The sequence below is a fragment of the Heliconius melpomene genome, chromosome 20, assembly GCF_056956725.1.
Source record: "Heliconius melpomene rosina isolate 202511_hmr_F chromosome 20, ASM5695672v1, whole genome shotgun sequence".
Taxonomy (NCBI): domain Eukaryota; kingdom Metazoa; phylum Arthropoda; class Insecta; order Lepidoptera; family Nymphalidae; genus Heliconius; species Heliconius melpomene.
The window spans coordinates 2,667,493-2,680,051 of record NC_140408.1 but is presented as its reverse complement, the minus strand read 5'-3'; the positions used below and the strand labels follow the sequence as shown (position 1 = coordinate 2,680,051).

Below are 12,559 nucleotides of genomic sequence, written 5' to 3'. Positions count from 1 at the left end.
TTTTGTTTTTGGGTAAACATGAAATAATTACTCTATTGATGATTTTGTTAAGTTTATTAATTCAATTACACAACAATATTTGCTTGCATAGGTTTTTGATTTTCTCTTCTTTATTTATATGGAAAAGACAAGGCAAACAAGTGTTCAAGTCACATGATGGTAAGTGATCATCAACGCCCACACCCCTGCGTAACACCAGAGAAGCTAAAGGTATACTGCCGGTGTGATTCAATTTTCCAATAAGATATTTTCTCACCATAAAAAGTTATCTGTTAATTATTAATTAAGATTTTAAATTTCAAAAGAAAGCTTTTTTATTTCTATTCTTTGGTAACAAGACATTGTGCAGTGTTGACTTCCAGAACTTAACATACAATGTCTTAAAAAAATGGGCCATACATGGAAATAAGAAAGTCTTAACACTAACATATTAAAATTCAATAAACTGATATGAATCACATTTACAATCACTTTCATTATTATTTGATTTTCCTTATTTTTTTATTAACTACTATTTTAAATTAATTCTGATTTACCAAAGCCTTAATCAAAAGACACTTTACTATATAGGAATATTTCATCAATAGCATTTGCTGAAAATATATTCATATTTCTGCATCTAATTCTAATTACGTTGGTAAATAATATATTTTACAAACAATATATTTGAAAGTTAAGCTTGAAATATGTATATACAATTTAAATTTTTTATACAATTAATGGCTATCAATGAACCAACTACAACACATTGGTAAATGCTTACTTTATACATTTATCTAGTAAAAAAATTATAAAAATAATAATAACAATATTACGCCTATTTTGTGTCATATACCTTATATATAACACAAAATAGGTCCATAATATTGTGCTCTAGAATGAGGTTGATAGAGTTTTCAGGTTATTAAATTTTGAAAGTTTCTTTCTTATATTTGGTATATTTGTTATTAATAGCAAGTTGTGTGCAGTTAAACAAAGTTAAGGAAAATTTAAATATAATTTAATATGATATCATATTACTCACACAACCATGCCATAGGCTCCTTCGCCAATATACTGGAGGCTCTTGTACCTAGGGCCAACTTCAAACACCTGGCCTCGTACAATTTCGGCATTAGGATTATTGGCACAAGTGGCTGCTGCAGCTTCGGCCATTGTGATGCACAAAAAATAGTAAAATCACTTAACCACAGAGCAAATGTTTACAGTATGTTCCTGTCACAGTATCTCGAATTCCAAAATTCGAAATATCATAGATCACTAAGTACAATCCAGACAGCAGGCATCAAGTCACAGCATATAACCAATGATAAACCAAAACAAACTACTATATCCGACCTACATTATCCACTTGCAAAGCAATTCGCTTATCATTCTCGTCCAACTGTGCGCCCGACTTTCTTGGACACTCCCGTACGGACGCAGTACCGTTACAAAATTGGATAAGATAAATCTATCCGTCTTTGTTTCGCACAGTCTGCATAACGCAATCGAATACTTGTACAAGAATAGTATAAGATTTAAAATTTAATATATTTGCTTTATAAAATTTAACAGTATATAATTAAATAAATAAACTATATTATGATATGCATAAATATATCAACTTTATTATTAAATTTTCGTTTTTCTTCAATCTTTACTCTATATTTATAACCTATTCTAATTGTCATTGTCTGTCATTTGACTGCTTACGTCACTTTTAGAATTTGTTATTTTAGATGCCACAAATTAGAAAAATATAAGATTTTGTACGATTTACATGCGTTACAAGTTTAGAATTCTTTATTATTTTCGATGTAAAATATATGTGCCAATGGAATATACATCGTTATTGAAAAGTTAGTGACCTCGTCCTCTTAATTTGAAGGACTGTCGTGCAATTTATTTAGGCATGTCGGTTTGGTCGGCAAGTACTATCGGCAATAATCATCACTACGGGAATTCGAATAGTCGTTATAGCCAATCTAATAGCTGGTGTCCAAATCCGACTAAGGTATGATGTTATTCATATTACATATATACATATTTTTAATTAATCAGTTTATATCTTAATTTGTTTGCTTTATAATTTGAGATGTCCTAACATATTTAATCATAATATTTTAATTAAAAGAATCGTGGTATTTTTCTTTAAATTCTGTTTATAATGCACAATTAATATATCAAATACAAACTTTCTATTTAAAATATTTATAAAACACTGCATGATATTTATTATCACAGTTAATAATTAAAATTTTTTCTTAGTGAAATTGATGACAGATCATTAATGACACCTTAAATTTGGTATATCCTGCACATCCTGGAGAAGTGACAGTTGGATCACTTTTAATATTTAAAGTGAGTTTAGAAAATATAAAACTTGGGCAGGGGCTTTACTCATCTGGTTCCATTTGTTGCCAATTAAATAAGTTTTTCTCTCTTCATTCAAGCTAATATTCTCTAGAGTTAGAAATTCTTTACATGCTTTAATGGTGAGGTGTACTATTTTAAAAAAATCTGCAATAATGTTTTGTTTTACTTGTTTATCAAATTGTTATTATCCCAATTATTAAATATAAAAGTAGCATAATTCAAAAAATATATAACACAAAATTAATGGTGTAGACTTAAAAGTTATAACTTTAATGTCTACACTATTAACTTTTAAGTTATATCTATGTTTAATCCCCATTCAAAAAAACGATTTATTAATTTCAATTTATATTTTCATTTGAGGAATGGAATTTCTTAACACTAGGTTCATTCTGCCTACCCTGCTGCTACATCTGATTTAATTTGATTTTTACCATGTTTTGAGAATATATTTTCTCCATAAATGAAAGTGTACAATTGAGTGTCACAGACAAATGAGAATCTATTTTAGTCAACCTTTGACTTTGAATTATGCCTCTTTTCAATTTAATGTACATTATATAATATATATTACCATTTTATTTATATAATAACATACATTTATCTAATTATGTATACATTAATACCATGCAAAATTTATCAACATATGTTTTTATCGTAATGTGTAAATAACTAAACTAATATGACAATAACATTTAAAAATATTATTGTACTAAATGTGGTATACATATTTCTTTACCGTCCTCTTGGGTAAATTTACATTTCAATAAGTTACCTTGAATAAATTAATACAACTATCTTTTTATTTGTTTTTATTATTTCTTATTAAATTTAAATTAAAAAACTATCATCTGTATTGTAAATGTGGTGGTCATGAGTTCAATCCTGACTCAGGGAGATGAGTAACAACACAAAGTGCTAGTGTTAGTTCCTTTCCTTAACATGCAATAAGGAGGAACATGGTATCTTAACACTAGGTTGCCTCTGCATACTATATCCCTGTTAATATGCAGGATGCAGGGTAAAACTAAAAAAATACTAATTATTCAAACTAAGATTAAATTTACTGCATTTATTTAACACCTGTAAAATAGCTTAACAAAGTTCTCCATTTGTGGTGTTCTTATTCTACACTAACGTTAAAGAAATATTTTTATATAAAACGTACGTTTATAAAAAACGTTTATAAAACGTATAATTTTTTAACGTAGCGGGACTCGAAATGGGCGATTTACAATAGTTGCAAGTTCGATTCCACTTCGTTTAATTTTTTGTATGTTAACGAACAGCATAAATAAAGTATAACAAATTTATAAGAATATCGACGTAGCTTGGTGAAGATATATGGGGCAGTAGTCAAGCTGCGCCTCTTCCAAAGCGTCCAAAGGGACAGTTTAGAAGAGACGCGACTTCAATTTACGAAGCTGCGTTCAAATTTATATAAGTTATCTAAAAAACTATTCATCTTTCCTATATGTGAAATAACACTTTAAAAATACAAATGCGTTATCTAAAAGTAATAATTACTTTACATTCCCTTATGCAGCACAAGTGCGTAATGTCAGGTGAGACGCCAATACAGTCGGGCGATGCCTTGCACACGCCAGCGTATCTTTCATGGCGGAAACTGCAGCTAAGTCGTGCCAAGTTAAAGGCTTCCAGCAAAACTTCTGCATTACTCTCAGGTTTTGCTATGGTAAGTACATTGGGACCCATATTTTTTAAAAAATAATTTATTTCACATGTTCTATTTTCATATTAAAAACAATAGTGGAAATTGTATACATTTTTATAAATGTTAAAATATTGTCATCGGTGCAGTGATTAAATATCTGACTGTTAAAATTAGACGGAAAGGGGAGGATCAAGAAGCAAATGAGAAATGCATGAAAATTTAAAAAGTAATGTTCTAATATGATAGGTGCGGATTCGATTTGTATGTGTTGTATTGGGTCTTGATATGTAAATGCATAATTAGAGTGAACTGAAGACCTATAGAAGAGAGAATAAATTAATGAAAAAAAAAACCGTTAAATTAGTTTAATATTGTCACAAAAGCCTACATATATGTACTCAATGAATGGAATTCATGAATGAAATGGCCTACACATATTATCATTGAATTTTATAAAAATATTTTACACCAGTGTACCACGTCATCGTCATACATATTTAAGAAAGTACTTTTACATTTTTATGTCAACTTCTCGAGTGCTGTACCTGTACCAGTCAAACAAGTAAAGCCTACCCTTGACCATGAACTACTTAATTATTCGAAACGTTCAATACAAAAATGCTAACGACTTACATAATATGGAAAATTTATATCAATACAACAAGTAATATTCTTTAACAGGTAGCAATGGTGGAAGTGCAATTGAATCCTCCAAACCAGACTAAAGTCCCGCCGGCCATGCTAGTGGCCTTCACCGTATGTACCACATTGTTAGTAGCAGTGCATATGCTAGCCTTAATGATCAGTACCTGCATATTACCTAACATTGAAGCCGTGGGAAACCTCCACAGCATATCTTTAGTGCACGAATCTCCCCACGAGAGATTGCATTGGTATATAGAAATCGCGTGGGCCTTCTCAACTTTATTGGGCCTTATATTGTTTCTTGTTGAAATAGCTATATTATGCTGGGTCAAATTTTATGATTTAAGCGAGACGGCCGCCTGGTCGGCCTGTGTAGTACTAATACCGGTGATGATAATATTTTTAGCGTTCGCCATACATTTCTACATGTCTCTCGCGACGCACAAGTATGAAATGACTGTAACAGGTATTAAGGAATTGGAGTTGCTCAAGGAACAAATAGAAATGGGCGATCATGACTCGCGTATGAATAATCTCACGCTTTTAGAGCAGAGAGTGGTTTAGCCCTAACATTTTTTACCTTATTGTTATGTATATAGTTACTTAACTTTATAGTAATTAAGACATTTTTTAATATTCTTTCCTATGTCCCTATTTAGTTATTACGTTTATTTTTGGACGTTCAAAGATACGTTCTAGTTCATAAGAGTACTTATCAGATTTGTACTTACCTAATGCACAATCAACGAGGAACGTAACGTATACAATTGTGTACGATAACGGTGAGTCATACATGTCATGAGAATCTCTATAGAGAAATAAATTTTAACTATGTATTGTATTGTTTACTTAATAATAATCAATAGTTTTATAATTTTTTAAGGTATTATTTCTGACTAAAAATATTAAGGAAATTTATAAAAATAATAACGGACCCGGAATGGAATCCTCGCGTAAACAATTCAAGCGCTCTAACATAATAAAATAATTGTAACAAGTGTAGTAGAATTTTGACGTAGCTTGATAAGAACATATGGCTTAGTTAGAACACTTAAATGGATTCCAAGAGACGTGGGTTGAGTCCCGTTACGTTATTTTTTTAATATATTTCCTCAAATATTTATTTTATAATATTTAATGTTGTTAAAAGCTCTTTCAGAACCAAATAAAAGTTTAGTACTTTAATCCATTAATATGTTTGTATTTATTTAGATCAGTTGCTCAAACGTGGTGTTTTTCATGTTGATGGATTGTTGGTATTTTATCTAGCTACTATATGTTTTAGTTTTAAGTTTAGCAGGTTTTTTAGGACGCAAATATTATTTTATTGCTTTTTAGCTCGTGACCAAGTAAATGTAAATTGCAAATATTTGTGTTTTCTTATCACTTATCGTTTTATGAAAATTTACATTGTAATGGTTTTTTATCTATTTAAAACTGAATCAGGTGTACCGTACACCTACTTATATAATTTACCTACTTATATCGTAAAAAAATTGTAACATTAACGTTCCTAAAGTTAAATTAGAATTTAGTTATGAAATATAAATTATTAAAATTACAGGGACATAAATTCTAACAAATATTAATTTAAATCTCTTCTATTTACTAGGTACTTTACGCAACTTTTTTTCATCTTCAATATTTATGATTTATTTTTTCAGAAAAAGGATAGTTTAAAAATCTATTGAATTACGCCCAATGTTAATAACCAATCCTAATCCAAAAATTGCTACCATAGATTGAAATAGACAGAGATGGAGGTAGGCATGCAGGTTAGTGATTGGATAGATATGTCGGACAGTACGAGATAGACGTTAACTGGAGATAGGAGATACATTATTAATATTGGGCGTTATTCGGCTTGTTCACGTATGCATTTTATGCAAATAAAAGAATTGACAGAGAGAACTAAACATAGTTCGGTACTCCATATATTTATAAACAGCACTGTATGGTTTGGGTGAAACCAACGCCGTAAATTTAAATTTATTTAAGAAATAACGATATATTATATATACAGTAAAATGTATTTAAGAGATATATTATTTATACCATTATATTTGTGTTTACATATTTAGTCAATTTACAAACGTTTAATCGTCCTCGCAATAGCACAAAGGTGTGAATGTAACTCGACGGTTGTGGATTCGGTCCCACTCGAGGGAATGAATTCCTATTTATTGATATTTTAATTTTTTCCCCCTGCCACCAAGTCAAAAGCCCAGTGTTGAGTTCTGCCACTCGTAGCCTTAAATTCGACGGAAAGCGGGAAAACGGAGAAATTTTTACATTAAGTTCTCTCTGTTTACGCTGCTGTGTGCGGAATACAGTGAACCTGATAATCGTGCTTATATAATATTATAACTATAATTTATATGATTATCATGAAAGGTTTATCCAATGAGATACAGGCTCGTCCATTATCGCTCGTCGCGCCGCGCGGACGCAAATATTAGAGCGTTCGTCACACGTCTGCACTGTTATTGTTTTATTATTCAAATGTATGTGTCACGCCAGCCAACACGTTGGTATTATAACCATGGCTCGTACGTTTTCATCGTGTTCTATTCTATTCAAATTACTCATAATATTACGAGATTCTGTCTGAATAACAATTTCTGATGGAAATATTAATTTAAAGAAAAGTCCGAAATATATGTCTGAGAGAAAACAAAGAATTATATGCGTCCCATCGATTCAGGGTATCAGGATAATTTTGTGGGTCATCTTTACTTTTATTTTATGTCTAACCAAAATGGTTAAATACAAAAGATAAAATAAACGTGCCATCAAATGGATACCGAACAGAAAACAGGCTTCGCAATATAACGAAACATATTATAAATGATTAACTCTGAATTTAATATGATGCACTCACTAAGTTTATTAGAGAAAAAGATATTTTAAACGATTTACTAGATATGATTCAATTCACTAAGTCGATAACATATCTTAATTTTATGATTGGGCTATTATGGCCATTGGTTACATTACAAATGGATTTTTAATGATAGTAAATTTAACGAGTGCGGCGTTGGTTTCATCACCCAATACGCAATGCAGAAACATTAACTAATTGTAGTACATAAGAAATATAAATGGACCTACAAACCGCTTAATTTATTGCAAGAAATTATCATTGCAGATTGCAATTTTTTCGCTAATGACTAATTTAAATAGTTTGAACATAATTATTGTAAAAGTTTGTATTGCGTATAATTTGGACGAACTAGACTATGGTGGTAAAGAACTACCATTTTCCGTAGTGTTCAAAACGAGTTAAAATAAGTTTTTTTTTTCCAAATTGTACGCGATATATACTTTAAAAATAGTTTTATTTATGCCTAAGTGCAAATGTCGATAGACTTTTCATCCTTCATGTTGAATTATGGATTTTAGATATATTTAAATGTACCTATGTAATCGTCAATTATAAATCTTACTAATTGTCTTTACTTAAACCAAATAAAATTCAAAATAACGTGCTAGGTATTTCCTTAATATCCTAAGTTTGTCTAAGGTCGTAATTTTAATTCATATTTTTTATTACCATATAAGATATAATTTCTATTGGAATATTACAACTTTTGCCCATTTTTATATTATTATAATATTTGTAGGAATTAATTTTTTTTTTGTAAATCACAAACATCAAATAGGTTTTCGTTACAAACTTATACCTACATTAAAAAAATATTAACTTAGAGTTATTATGTTCTTCATCCAAGTGTAGCTGTATAAATTTTGATTATGTTTGCACTATTGAGTAGATACTTAAGTAATTCAATAAATAATTACTGTGATATGAGTATGACATAGTAATAAAATTGTGTTTATCTTTGTATAAGGTTTATTAGATGTCGCGTAAAGATAATTGTAGACGACGTCGACGTCGGAATGATCTGATAACTTCACAATAAACCTCACATTTGATCAATACAGTATTTTAATTTTTTATCCAATTCCCCGATCCTTTGCGCCAGCCATAATTTACTTTCTTCCAGGATTTTTCTCGAGTTTTGTAATGTCTCCTGTAGAATTGTAAATATATTTTATAGTTATACCTCTCAATGGAACAGCATCTGCCTGACACGATAATTATGGGTTCGATGCCCCAATTTTCGGAGCCGTTCCGATCGTTAGCCCAAAGGATTCGAACTCACGTGGATTTTGTTGACAAAATAGCGTCTATTTGACATTGAAATTAAAAGTCTTTACCATTTCAATAGGATATTTCGTAGGTAAATCGCAGAATTGACGTATGATGATATCAGACATCTTGGACCGCACGCACGCCCCGCGCGTCCAGCAGCCCTCTTGCAGTTGACCTGTGTGCATGTGGTAGAAGCGACCCAAGCCGTGTCTGAGGTCGTCCTCCCAGTGCCCTTCGTAACGATTTCCATTTACTACATAGGATTATTATAATATCAATTATTTATCACGCTACACATTAGAAATGCGAGGCCAGAGATGGCGTAGGGACTAAAGGGTGTGACTGTAAACGCAGCAGGTTGTGGGTTCGATTCCCACTCGGGGAAATTAAATATTTAATCTTAATTTCCTCGTAGTGAGGCAAAGCGCGGTTGAGTCAACGCACGCAATGCTATCAGAATGCGGCGGAAAGTGGGGAACGGAAGTGTTTTAATACTGGGTAATAGGTTCCCAGGTTCCCCCTGTCTACCATGCTATGTGCCGTATACTCAAAGCTAAAGTTAGAAATGTACCTAATAACTTTGATTACATAAAGTCTTATGAAGCCGGTTGACTGTTGAATTAATTATTATAAGATACGTACTAATGTAATAATCTTTAAGATATACTAAATGAGTATGCTGCTGCATAACTGATAATCAGAACACAAAAGAGATAGATAAGAGCAAAAAATAACATAAATTATAATAAGTAAACATCGCCAATTGTTACTTTTAATTAAGAATACAATCCAAAATAATACTAACTCTGCACAAACATGCCAAGTCCGTGTTTCCTATTCTGCTTCCAATAACCGACATAGAATGTGCCGTCCCTATACCACATCTTGCCGTAGCCGTCACGACAGCCCCGTTTCCAGAATCCAAAGTAAACATCGCCGTTGTCGTAGTACCTCCATCCGACGCCTTCTGGCTTTCCTCTCACCCAGTCACCTCTGTACTCGAGACTGAATGTTCCATTTGGCAGTTTTTTACTTAGAACGCCGAAGCCATGTCTGTTAATTTGTGTAATGTATTTGTATGTGTATAATGTATCAAATATTAATTAATTAACCTATTATCGATATTATTAACAATACTTCGGTATTGTTTCATAGAAAATTGATTTAGGTATTACATTAAATATACCTATAGCGTACCTATTGGGTCTTTATATAGGTAATCTCCATAATAACTTAAATACCATAATAAAATTTAAGTAGGGGAATTGTGCTCAAGATGGCCATACCTACGTATTTAAACCCAAAATATTTTACCATAATATGGTAGAATTTTTTGGGTTTATACTTTATATGCAAGTAAGTAGGTATTTACAGGTGCTTAATACATAAAACAATATGAGTACTAACCTAAACCCCTTTAACCAATCTCCTTCATATAATTTTCCAGTAACGGTTAAAAACAATCCTTTACCTATTATTATACAAAATACAAATACAATTATATAAATACAAATTATTATTTTATAAAAATATAGTTACTGTAGGTACTGCGTTATCTACACAATAATATTAATCGTTCAAGGTTTAATATTAAATGATGGCGTGCGTGCTTTAGACTTTGAACTCATAACTTTTACAAATAAATAGATACAACAATTACGAAAAATCTGAACTGTCTAACAAAATCTTTTTACAAAATCTCGTTAGGTTATCAAAAGGTTGTAGATTCGATTCTCACTCGGGAAAATGGTGAACTATGTATACCTACATATTATATAAGCAACTAAAGTAGTATTAGTAAATTATATAAGCAACTAGGCTCCATATTGCTGTGCTATAAAGAAATATTTATTTAACTTTGCCTCTACACCAGAGCGAAGAAATGGAAACATAATTTTAAATATTTCATTTTCTCGAGTGGGGATCGAACCCACAATCAGTCGCGTTTACATACTTTGTGCCCCTGCGCCACGACTGGCCTCGTTCACTATCATCAACATCGAGTTATCATCGATAACTTCTTTCACTGTAATATCGAAAATTCGTTATATATTGTATCAATTTTATAAGAGAAATTGAGAGTACCTACCTATAATTGTTAACTAAGGTATATCTAATTCATTCTCTATCTAATTTTGAAAATAACTAAATCATTCATAATGATCTCTTAACCTTCTTTTAAGTCATTCTTCCAATCACCAACGTATCTATCAAACCGAGACGTGAATACTGCGTGGTGTAAGCCATTTTTGATTGATTTTTGTTCAGCAGCAATTAGTAAAGGTGTAAATGTCTTTGGTTTACGGTAAAGCGGCATACTAATAAAACATAAATATAGAAATCTAAATAAAATTAGGTTAGGATAATATATTACCTAAATATTGACAATTGGTCAATTGTAGTAGATTATAAAAATATTTTTAATATAAAATATCATAAATCTTTTAATAAAAGAATAATTAAAAATATATATAGTAATGGTTATTTTTCTTTATTAATTAAGCTTCAAATAGAAGATCAGGACCCCCATATCCATTTCTGCTGACTTCATGAAAGCATACTGCATATGGTAATTTTAAAACGAAAATTAAACAAACACAGGTGTTCAACTACCGTATAAAAATTATTCTTTAAGTATGTATTGTTGAGTTCTGAAAATAATTTTGATAATAATATAATCTTACGCCATCTGGAGCTGAAGGCAACTAAAATTTTTAACATGGAACCAATTTCAGCAAGAATGATTTAATGCAGACAAGGATAAGGTTCAGTGCCGGTTTTAGCACTACCGGCGCCGTGGGTGAAGTTTTTCCGGCGCCCCCTAACTACAATTCAATAACATACAAAAAAGGGAATGGGTACAACGAAATAACCATCTATTTAAAAAAAAATATGAAAAAAACTAATAAAATTTCACTTCTTCTAGCCTTTCTATTTGCGAACTCCATTGAAAAATCCTCCTCGGTTAGAAAATTCCGCAGCAGGTAACAGGTCAAACAGTTCTTCAGAAGACTCCCCGTAATCCGTAACCAAAGACGACGATCACTTTGTTTTTTTTTTTAGCTCTTAGACCATTTTAAAGGGCATCAAAAGGAAAGGGGCATCAAAGTCGACGATCACTTTGTTTTTGTTTTAGATCTTAGATCATTTTAAAGGGTATCAAAGTCGACGATCACTTTTTTTTTAATCTTAGAAAATTTTAAAGGGCATCAAGTCCCCTAAGCCGCACCGGGCAGCAAATACCCTAGCTACGCCACTGCAGCGAAGAGACATCTTTGCGCTAAGCGCCCTAAACGGGCGTCTATGGCGCCCTTTTTATCCGGCGCCCCTGAGCGGTCGCCCAGCCTCGTCCTACCCTAACGCCGCTAGTGACAAGGTCATAAATTGTAGCTTCGAAACAAATAATATAAATATAATAATTAGTATCTTTATTCTATGCGTATGATTAACCTTTTAAAGACTAACAATCATAAATTAAGATATTGAATAGATTCCTTAATAGGCAAACTTGATTAGAATTGTATGTTATAATATACATTTGGATTTCTAGCTCCATTGATAATCATCACAAGACGTCTGGTTTTCCCTCTATCCATCCCATTGTTTTCAGATTGTAAATAATGAATTACAATGGCCATCGTGGGACACCGTGACTATAAGTGCAGTGGTTGTGGGTACGACCCCCACACATAGCAATAAATTATTAATAGTTAATAATTAACATG

At 31.5% G+C, this 12,559-nt stretch overlaps 3 protein-coding genes across 4 annotated transcripts in view; 1 reads left to right on the top strand and 2 right to left on the bottom strand.

Moving 5' to 3' along the window:
- The window catches only part of rl (Mitogen-activated protein kinase rl), a 35,692-nt gene extending 34,254 nt beyond the window's left edge, over positions 1–1,438 (bottom strand). Inside the window, exon 1 of the mRNA XM_085204406.1 lies at positions 1,025–1,438. Coding sequence (XP_085060532.1) covers positions 1,025–1,155 — 131 coding nt within the window. The 5' untranslated portion in view covers positions 1,156–1,438. The remainder of the gene's footprint in view (positions 1–1,024) is intronic.
- A 248-nt stretch (positions 1,439–1,686) lies between these two features.
- Positions 1,687–8,618, top strand: Orai (calcium release-activated calcium channel protein orai). 2 transcript variants are annotated; one of them, XM_085204826.1, is made up of 4 exons: positions 1,687–1,996; positions 2,251–2,343; positions 3,905–4,054; positions 4,715–8,618. In XM_085204826.1, the coding sequence occupies exons 3-4, from the start codon at positions 3,917–3,919 to the stop codon at positions 5,240–5,242; spliced, it is 666 nt and encodes a 221-aa protein (XP_085060952.1). In that variant the 5' UTR covers positions 1,687–1,996; positions 2,251–2,343; positions 3,905–3,916; the 3' UTR covers positions 5,243–8,618. The 2 variants fall into 2 exon arrangements, with proteins under 2 accessions (XP_085060952.1, XP_085060951.1); XM_085204825.1 differs by lacking the exon at positions 2,251–2,343.
- On the bottom strand, positions 8,581–11,151 carry LOC146527517 (uncharacterized). The gene is made up of 5 exons (XM_085204827.1): positions 11,007–11,151; positions 10,242–10,305; positions 9,640–9,887; positions 8,900–9,087; positions 8,581–8,712 (listed from the first exon to the last, which is right to left on the bottom strand). The coding sequence occupies exons 1-5, from the start codon at positions 11,149–11,151 to the stop codon at positions 8,605–8,607; spliced, it is 753 nt and encodes a 250-aa protein (XP_085060953.1). The 3' UTR covers positions 8,581–8,604.
- Between the last annotated feature and the right edge of the window lie 1,408 nt (positions 11,152–12,559).